General features: G+C 36.1%; 1 protein-coding gene across 2 annotated transcripts; it reads right to left on the bottom strand.

Moving 5' to 3' along the window:
* Positions 1–382: 382 nt before the first annotated feature.
* Positions 383–10,392, bottom strand: LOC117104039 (serine beta-lactamase-like protein LACTB, mitochondrial). Of its 2 annotated transcripts, none has more exons than XM_033244691.1 (8): positions 10,213–10,392; positions 8,871–9,168; positions 8,215–8,281; positions 6,734–6,924; positions 6,182–6,464; positions 5,363–5,528; positions 4,490–4,647; positions 383–4,127 (listed from the first exon to the last, which is right to left on the bottom strand). In XM_033244691.1, the coding sequence occupies exons 2-8, from the start codon at positions 9,147–9,149 to the stop codon at positions 3,730–3,732; spliced, it is 1,542 nt and encodes a 513-aa protein (XP_033100582.1). In that variant the 5' UTR covers positions 9,150–9,168; positions 10,213–10,392; the 3' UTR covers positions 383–3,729. The 2 variants fall into 2 exon arrangements, with proteins under 2 accessions (XP_033100582.1, XP_033100583.1); XM_033244692.1 differs by having other exon boundaries at positions 10,243–10,389.
* Positions 10,393–10,658: the final 266 nt, after the last annotated feature.

The raw sequence follows: 10,658 nt of genomic DNA, 5'->3' as shown, positions 1-10,658 counted from the left end.
CCGGAGTTGCGTTCAATTTAAATCTCCGAACTTCTGAAGCTGAGATATTCTAGAATGTAGGCTTGTATTGTAGGCTACAATTTAAAAACGGGTGACCAAATAATGAATTAGGTGCTAAATTTTGATTTAAAACTGGGTAAGTTAAAAACAGACATTCCGTCCGTGTGGGACTCATTCAAAAATTCTAGGGGGTTCGCTAGAAAACAGGAGGGTTCGCTAGAAAAGGGGGGTTCGCCCGAACCATAAAAACCCCCCTTGGCTACGGGCCTGAGAAGGTTCTTTCAAACAAGAACGCAGCAGTAGCTCTGGCAATAGACACCTCCGCTGGCCTATGGTACCTACCACACTTTGGGGTATATCATCCACATAAGCCGGGGATAATAAGAGTCGTGTTTGACCCAAGTGCCGAATTCAAGGGAACATCCCTAACAAGGTTCTCATTCACGTCTACCTTTTTTATGGTTTCAGAACAACAACCAAGATGCCAATATAGTAAAACATCAGATGTCTTTGTATTAGCCTACCAAAGCGGCTGGATAACTGAGCACACATTAATGCTGTCCATGTGTTCTGGCAGCCACGTTGACAAGGTATCCTGTGTGGACTTGTAACTCTGTGTGTTTTAGTACTAAATACAACTTGGTGTCAAAAGAAAGAGAGAATAGTACAACCAGCAATGGCGACGTTTGGTCTACGACTAACTGTGGAAGTTGAAAAAGATCAAAGTCACTACCTACTTATTCGAGGTTGCAAAAAATCGCATCCAAAGTATGAAAGTTATGAAAGCCTTTCCCACCAACGACCACGCTAGCGATCTCAAATATTTAGATCTCAACATTGACAATCCACGTCTATTGGGACTTGAAGGCTGACTTCTTCACTTTATCAATCTCAGCGGACGAGAAACCATTCACAGAACGAGGCGTTTTATCCAAGATTAACGGTCTATCTGACCCCATAGTCTTCGCTGCTCCGGTAGTTGTTTGAGATAAAACGATGCCAATAAATGTGTACATGGTAGGATGTTGTGGCGTTGATGTACTAGTTTTGTGCGCTAAACAAGTACTGTAGCGCACGACTAGGTATACTCCCCGAGGAGTACAGACGGTTGCACTATGTGCTGGCTTGCCATTGTATGTTACCCAGTGACCAGAGTAATAACGCTCAGCGCCTTTGATCACTATATAAATATTTGGTAATATTATTATTAGAGAGATCACATTTTCGGAACTAATTAACTCAACATAGCTAACCTGCCAAAGTTTTCTTTGGAAACTGACAACTGAAAATGTAGATTCTACCACCATATTATGGCTTGAGTTTATGTTAAATTAACATTACTTTATTTCTGATTTGGCCTTCCATACTTGAAACAAGTTACTGTTTGTGAAGAAACGGCAGTCATCAATGAATTTGTCTTCAATTTTAAGTAATTTCAGGCGTATCTGAAAATGATGTATGTTGATACATTTATCAGTTGGTTTATTAATTATTTTATTGACTATGTTAAGAAGCATAATACATGACTGCTTATACATTTATCGTAAAATTAGTAGTTAATTGAGGATCATCAGCTTGTCTCATCCAGGCCTAGGTTAGCTTACCACAGAGAAATGCGGAAACTTTGAAAGATTTATGAATTCGACGGTGTTACAAGTCGGCAGAAATGAGTAAAGTTGTTCACCATGAACTTCATAACTTTGGTGATGCATCGTCCATAAGTTAAGGACCTGCTTCATATCATTACCAGAAAGGTGAAATGGTAGGATGCACATTTGTTGCAGCCAAGTCTTGACTTGCACCAATCAAAGCACACACAATACCAAGGCTAGAATTACAAGCAACACTTTTTAAAGCTCATCTAGAATGATACAATGGTCAAACGAGAATTTGGAACTACAAATTGACCAATGCGTGCTCAGGTATCTACTGTACAAAATGAGAACAGTCGTTTCAAACCTATGTAGGCAACAGAGTGTCTGCAATATTAAGCCGAATGAGTATTGACCAGTGGAAGTTTGTAAACTTAGCCAAGAACCTTGCTGATCGAGCATCTCGAGGAATGACAGCAGGAAAGATATCAAGTGAAATGTGGCCCCACATTTCTGAAGGAAGATAAGTCGAAATGGCCACAATGCCTGATGATCCAGAAGAACATAAACTGAAAGGTCCACTGATTAATCTCAGATAAGATAGTATAGTACATACTCCAATTATCGAAATGCCCGCAAAAGATGACATAATTAATGTTGAAATATTGAATCCCGACACGATGCATTAAAATGCATGCCATCGTGTCAGGATTTAATATTAATACTTGGAGTATGTATTATACTACCTTATCAGAAGAACATAATATTGAAACCAATGCTAATCATTTCAACACATTAATGATGTGATACTCCAGTTGGATGTTATCGACCAAGGTGATTTTAAGATATAAAACTAATCTGAGGGAACGTGTCTTCGATGGTAAAACGCCACATGTGAAAGGGAAGAAAAACCCTAACAGTATTCAACCCATAGGCATAACTGTTCATGAATTAAAGAATGCAGAGAAAACTGTGCTGATGTATGTTCAGCCATCCTGCTTTATAGATAAGCAGTGCATTGAAACTAACAAGTTCACTGGTGAAGTTAGATCCAACTTTAGTAGATGGCAAATGAAAATTGGTGGAAGGTTGAAGCGTTCAAATCTTGACAATAAAGCAATACACCAAATCATCTTACCAAAGACACATATTTGATAATGTTACTTGATTATTAGTTAAATTTGATAGCGATATCGTGTAGATATCAGACAGTTAGTGTGTTGGTGGCATCCTCGATCTCTCGCTGAACTTGCGGTTCAGAAGCAACAAGTTTGCAATCACTGTTTAAAATGCTTAATTGTTTAATATTGTTAAACTTCCTGAACCTTAATTATGCTTTAAGACCCTTATGGATTCATCTGTTTTTACCGCTAGTATGGCAATGACGGTGTGGGAATAAACATTACACTAAAAGTTAGGCACTTGCATACATTTAAACTGCTAGGCACATTGCATGATCAATCCCATAAAATGTTAGGTACTGTATTTGATATTTGGCATATATTTGACTAACCACATTTTCGGACTGTTTTGGAAGACCACATGTATTGTTCATAGGATGTAAGCCATCCCCACCCAAATTTAATGCAATTCCGTATTTTTAAAATATTTAACGAAGTACTTATTGCAGTATGCATGTATTGATGTCGTAGGACCACAGCAATTAATGGCCAACATAAGTTAGAATGGAAAAATACTTTACTTTTGTTTGATATACTTTTTATGATAACTGCTCAATTGGGACACGTAATAATAATAATTGTCTTCAGGACAAGCAAATTTTTCAAAGGTACATGTCCTGGAACAAGTGAAAAAAATATGGAATTCCCACATGCCTGACACCACTATGTCCTTTCTTTGCAACATTGTCATCTTCATAATTATGATAGAAGTAATAAACTGAGTGGCATTAAATAATTAAACTGTGTCCAATGGAAGAGAACAGTAGATTTCTACTGAACATTTGCCTAGTACTGTATAATTAAGTTAAATTTTTTTTAAATGACTAATTACCATTGTTAACTTTCAATCATTTACGTATCACATATAAATATACGTAGTATTATCTGTATTCTTATATTATTACTGGCCCAAATTTATTACTATACTATAATTATACTAGTATTGAGTACAGAACTCATGTTCTGGCCTGGTTGCAGCAAAAAGGTTTGAAGTTGTCACCAATTTTAACAGCAGTCTTGTACAAACTTACAGACTCCATGTTCACTAGAATGGCTACTGCCACCCCAGTTGGAAGTGATTTTCGGAAGACATGGTTGCATTCTTTCCCCTCTACATCATCGCTACAAACTGATGGAATTACCACTAACACACTGCTACCACCTACAGCGCCTCCAGTGTGCGACAAAACATTTTTACTTAGTCTACATGATCCATACTGCTGGTGATAATCAACTACACACCAACCCATACCATAAGAGCCTTCACTGTCCCAAGTACATTTTGTATTGTCCACTTGTGTCCATACATTTGTAATAGTCTCTGGTTTGAGGTATCCTGGTAGTACACAATTAGCTGAAACAATGAGAATAAAAGACATTTGTAAAATCAAATGTTCAGGAAATAACATTTTGTGACCAAACAATAAACCTTACACAAAATCACCAAAATCATTTTTTTTTTAATGAAAATAATAGATACTCAAATTGTGAATAGTGTATTAGCAACAAAACAAAAATATGGCACCAAAGGTATACTGTTACTGTAACTGTTGTAGTAGCCGCCTTTGGAAGACAAATGGCTGTCATTGATGGGATTTTATTTTATATACAGAGCAAAAAACAATATCATATGATTAGTGTTTATTTATAGTGTTTGTGTTAGTTTTATTACCATTTTTAGTTTTTTTTTTGTTTTTTTTTTTCAAATGCACTTACCTTGATGATTTGCATTATATTGGTAACTATACAGCATTGCATTTCCAAATTTGACCAGATCTGGGGCATTCGAAATAAACCCCCCTCCTGCCCACTTGCAAGAATTGTCAACATACGGGGAATTCTCTAAACGACCACGATCATTCAAGGAATACTGTCTAGAAATAATTGAAGGAAAAAAAGATAAATAATTTGTAATGCAGGCTTGAAAAGTAGTATTTCAAAACATCATTTGAAAGATAAACACAATTCCGTGGACCTCAATGGAAACAGCTTTTGTGGCTTTCTTGAGTTATCCTTAGAATTTCACTATCATTGTGTATATTTTTGAATTTTAATGTTCTTTTACTTATGTGATTTGAGATTTTCCAAAATAAATTCATTCTTGGGAGCAATATTATCATATCCATATATAGGCACATAGCACATTAGGTTACATAGCATTTTGATAGTGTGGACAGGGCATAAAGCCCTGTCCACACTATCAAATTTTATTTGACAAAAACATGTCACGTGCCTAAATATGGTCCTGATGACATCACATCATGACTATATATGGACATACAACAGAATGTTGGAATATTGGAACCTTGGCTGTGCTAATGCCACGACCTTGGGCAATGCACTTCATCTACGTTTTCTCTCTCTCTTTCCACCTAGGAGTATAGATGGCATATGAGTACTAGGAAATACTCATTCATAAGCTATGTTATGCGAGCTGATATGGTGGGTACGTCCTGCATAGTCTGTTCCATAGATAAGCACAATTCAATTTAGAACTCCAGTTTTTATTTATACCATTTAAATATTATTACTATTCAAATGACTATTATCATTATTACTATTTTTCATTTAAAGTGAAATGTTCTTTACCTTGCTCTATGGTATATAAGTGTTTTGTGATACTCGGGCTGAGTTGATTCTAGGCCTAAATCGGAAAATATGGAAGACATATATTTGATAAACTCCTTCCCTGAAGCCGCCTCAACCACTGCACTGATTAATGTCCAACCGTGAGTAGTGTAGTAAAATTCAGTACCTAAGAAAGTTAAGAATAAAAGAGGGAGTAATGATACACAAATGAACAGCATAGATAAAGCACAGATTATTGTACAGAAATTATTTCAAGCCTGTTTGATCATGAAACTGAAACCTTAAATTAGTTATCTATTTTTGTTGTAATCATATGTAACAAAAAATTGAGCTGATTTTTGGGGGTAGTCTCATACCTGGGGTATCACCGGTTCAAACAAAAGAAACAATTTTTTCAGCATTGCCTTATTCAATGCAAATATATATTTTTTTTAATTTCTTTTATTTATTTGGTATAAAAACAATCTCACAAGCTACAAAAACAATGCAATGCAAACATACATAAGATACTAACTACAAGACATGAAAAAATTTACATAAACAAACATTCAGATTTAATCGAAAAAGAGATACCCGTATTAAATTGAGAGCAAAAGAAACGGAAACAAATATGACGACACAAAAAAATCACTGTAAATTACTACAGTAATTTGTAATTATTTGTAATTGTAAAATTCAGCTAAGTAATACTCATTGAAATCATACCCTGGGCTTTTGTCTGAGAAAAGGCTGACCGTAGATAAAATTGGGTGTAAATAGGGCATGGGCTTATACCCGAGCTTCACCTCAAGTAGGCCTACATAAAATTCAGAGGCCTACCTGGTTTTTTAATCAAAGGATCATTCTTAAACAATTCCAATGCCTTGGTAATGGTTGGACAGCCACTTTTGTTTAAAAATTCCTTGTAAACAGAATCACCAGTTGGTTTCACTTTCGTTTGCTTTCCTTTTATATTATTTTTGTCCTTTTTCTCATTTTTATCTGCTTCTTCCTTTTGTTTCTCCTTCTTTGAACCACCGTCCTGAGCTTCTGTCATGTATTTCTTGTTATAGTGTCGGATTCCTCCCAGATGGGAAACAAGTTGTCTAGTTGTTATAGTAACCTGAAAAAAAATCAGTAATAGATTATATAAATGTTAAAATAAAATTGTCCAATGAATTGAATTTAATATGTACACAATACAGTGGTGCCGAGGGAAGGACTTTCACAGATGGAGAGTCTACACCACCCTGTAGGGGGTGGGGGGCAGCCGGTTAAATCTTCCACTGAAATCTCACCAGTATGGTTGTAATTATTTACGCATACTTTTTAATAGAAATCTTAATTGTGGAACCACGCTTTAAAGATACAAAGAAGTTACGACAAACTCACTTTTTCATCTTTCCACATTTTCTCTGGATACTCTGGGAGATAATGTTGGATGGGTTTGTCGAGATCAAGCTTTCCTTCTTCAACAAGCTTTGCAACTGCTGCCATTGCTAGTGGTTTGCTAATGCTGGCTGTCCGCATCACAGTTTTGGGCGTGCATGGAACCCGATTTTCAACATCCGCATAACCAAAACCTAAAACAAATCAGTAAAATCAAATTGCTATTATACTCTGTGTGAGAAAGAGAACTTGAAGGAAGAGGGGGAACATGAAAATGTTCCACTTTCGATGTAGTTACAATAGATGTTATCAAGAATAATGAAAAAGAAGACCAGGAGGGTAAACACTGTACAAGTCAAAAGCCAGGCACACCCTGCATTCTACCCTTGAATGACAAATCCATCTCCACTCTCTGTGAACGTTGACGATGCGACTCTGTCTGCTGATTATCGGCGGCAGTCTCAGCAATTCATAGTTAAAACAATTCATTGCTCACGGATCGTCGAGTTGCATTCAAAGTGGAATCACACCATCTAATTCTAATTGTCGGTGTACTGTAATATATTACTCTCATGCATAATGGACCTATACTGTCAATTAAACTTAAGGACTGACCGATCAGAACAGCGCCAGGAATATGCGTGGATGTCTAACAAGCATGTGTGTCGCACGAAACCCACGTATTTGTGTATGTTTTAACAAAAACATTGTCGTTTTGTGAGACCTTATAGCAACACTATCCAATGGCAGGGGCTTAGTAGAAAGGTCCATAGAGATTGTACTTTGGAAACCATGGTTCAAATGTTGGTTAGCTGAGACAACATTAAAAGAGAACTAGCAAAATGATTTTTTGTTCTGGAGGGGATTTTTGATATGCCATTAATAATAGAATCAACCTTAAAATCGTTTTTTGGCAATTTTTTATTAAGTTATAGGCCATTATATACGATTTTATCGTGACGTCACTGGCGAAAAAAGTAACAAAAGATCGTGTAAATAGCGCCGCGTAGGGTATCCACCGCGTAGGGTATCCGCCGCGTAGGGTATTTACCGCGTAGGGTATCCGCGTGTACGATCTTTGCGTGCATGCTGAAACCATCTTTTGTAGACAACCGCTGATGCAGTTATATAGGCCTATGACTTGATTATACATCGGCGATTGTCAACAAACAAGTTACAACCATGGTTACAGCATGCACGCAAAGATCGTACGCGGTGGATACCCTACGCGGCGCTATTTACACAATCTTTTGTTACTTTTTTCGCCAGTTACGTCACGGTAAAATCGTATATAATGGCTTATAACTTCATAAAAAAATTGCCAAAAAACGATTTTAAGGTTGATTCTATTATTAATGGCATATAAAAAATCTCCTCTAGAACAAAAAAATCATTTTGTTAGTTCTCTTTTAAACCAGGCCCCTCAAATGCCTGTACAAGCATCTGCCTTTCAGTATGGTACTTGAGAACAAGATAGAACTAACCTTCACTCCATACCGTCTCTCCATCAACGCTGACGCAAACAACAATACCAGGGGAACAGGTTTCAACCTGAAAGCAAGGATTTACTCTAAAACATACACTTGAGAAAACACAATGCTTAAATTATAAAATTAACAAAAATTATATAGTAATAGATAACATATACTATATGAAAGTAAATCAACAATAAATGGGGAAAACAGGGTAATAACCCAGATTCAATAATTTGATTTTTAACGTTTTAACTTTTAGTTTCACATGAATATAAATGTTATATCTGTTTTAACTTTCTCTTCTTTGTTTAAATTTGGTTTTAAAAATAAAGAAATAAGAGGAAGACAGAAACAGAGTTAGAAAGATGACTTGAAAAAATAAAGGAAATATTGGTTTAAAGAAACAGAAAGAGGTGGAAGAGAGAGAAGGGGTATGTTCAACAGTGGACTGAGGAACTCTGAAGTAAAGTGACAATTTAATATACAACAGCAATTAAATGACAGTAAGGTATAAACAAAACTACAAAAAGCAATTATTATGTTGTATAGTTTGTGGCTCTGTAAAGCTCCAATTATTTAATGAGCATCCTAAAGTTGGAATTATGACAATAGACAAAATTATTAATAAATAAATATATAATGACAAGAGGCTTTAAAGTAAATACCTTTATTCTTTTGATTAAATCTTTTGACTTTGTGATGGCTTCATTTAACTCCTGCTGCGACCATGACCTTATGGAGAGCCGATTTTTTAATTTGTTTACCGTCTTTTCTGCTCCAATGCTTTCGTTACAATTCGCACTACGTAAATCAAAAAAATTCTCTCCATTTCGTTTTCTTCTGGTTAAGGTTGTTAGAAGTACTCCACTACCAATCGTTGCCCCAAGCAACCAATGAAATCTTGGAGATTTGAGAAATGATTTTTTCATGGTTGCAGCATTCATACTCTAATTGTCAAAAAACCTAAAAAAAAAAAGACTGGAAAATTGTTTCCACAGTTCCAAAATGTGACATCCAAAGACATACTATTACTAATAATAGGTCCATGATGAGACCATACTGTAATTTCACTGATGATACTTCAAAAAGATAAAATTTGCGTGGAAGACAGCTAAGAAACAAGGAGTGCAGTAACTACCTATACTACATAATACAGTTATATATTACATCAGGTCACAGCCTAATTTTAGGCCAAATCTGGAAATCAGCCATTATTTTCAGAAATGCACGGACGGATTTCTAGGCCTAATTTTTGCACAGAGAATATTATTCCCCGCGCAAAAGGCTTACTTTGCAGTCTGGAATTAGGAGCAATGTGGCAAGTTAAATAAATATAATGGTCAAAATAAATCCGTAATATGAAAAAGTAAAATGAAAATGAGTGTAGCATAGCTACATCAAGAAGATAGGATATAAATTAACTAGGCCCTACACGTAATTATTAATCCAGTCATGATAAAATCATAGAAAATATAAAATAACTTGTCAAAAAATAACGTAACAAACATTCAGCCACTGCCAACTTCATTCTTTTCAGTTTCGGGGCATACACGGTACCAACGCTCGTTTTTAATGTTTCTACGTAAGCTTGTCAGTGTTCTAATATAGACAATGGGTCGTGTCTCATATTATTTGTTACATTTTTATTATTCATTATTTGCACTTGACTCGCATAAATAATTTTGTTCAAAGAACATTTATATATGCAGTTGTACTTCGCAGCACTTCACTTGCAATTTATTTGCAATTTCTAGTTCATTTTAGGCCTAGCTATCACATTCTAGGCCTAGAAGAACCCAGGGCCATACCATAATACCTGCATTTTAGATGGGAGTAAGATCCATTTCAAGGATCCGATCGTCGACAACATAACCAAGCCTAGCCTACAGTTAGTAGAGGTAGGCTAGGCCTAGCCTGAGCAGTAGTAGTAGTACTCTAGGCTAGTGTAGTAAGTAGGGCAGGGGGGGGGGGGCTAGCCTAGATAATTTGAAGAAACCTATCACTTGCCATGCTCCAATTTTGATTAATGGACCTTACACAAATCAAGATTGAAGAACAGGATGATAATGTGGTTGTTTTCAGTGGACAGCTAGCAAAATTAACTAATATTTTAATTTATTGTTGCAGACAGCTGATTGTATGTTGTGGCAGCCAGCATCATCCTCAGAGGACGCCGCCAACATACACAACAATACACAGCAAACAGCAAACACAGCGTATGACATGAAACGGTTGCCTCTTCTTCCACGTACATACTGTGCTACTTTGAGTTCACGATGTACACATGACATGGGTCATATTATGGAAAGATGATTATTTGTCCCGAATTGTAATTTGTATTTTTAATGTATTACTAAAGATAGGTCCCTGCATTTCAACAGTTATGTGGATATTCATTGTACTGTTATTTACTATCAGCTATTGCCCCGGCGTCACTAATTTGGATCGGGTAC

The sequence above is a fragment of the Anneissia japonica genome, unplaced genomic scaffold (assembly GCF_011630105.1).
Source record: "Anneissia japonica isolate Jap-2015-1 unplaced genomic scaffold, ASM1163010v1 scaffold287778_len1315358_cov176, whole genome shotgun sequence".
NCBI classification, from domain to species: Eukaryota; Metazoa; Echinodermata; class Crinoidea; order Comatulida; family Comatulidae; genus Anneissia; species Anneissia japonica.
This window is presented reverse-complemented; position numbering and strand designations above follow the sequence as displayed.

Coding starts and splice junctions, on each gene's coding strand:
- LOC117104039 (XM_033244691.1), bottom strand. CDS start 9,149: ATGAATGCTGCAACCATGAAAAAATCATTTCTCAAATCTCCAAGATTT. Junction 6,465..6,733: donor AAATGTGGAAAGATGAAAAA/GTGAGTTTGTCG, acceptor ATTTTTTTTCAG/GTTACTATAACAACTAGACA. Junction 4,128..4,489: donor ATATAATGCAAATCATCAAG/GTAAGTGCATTT, acceptor TCATTGTTTCAG/CTAATTGTGTACTACCAGGA.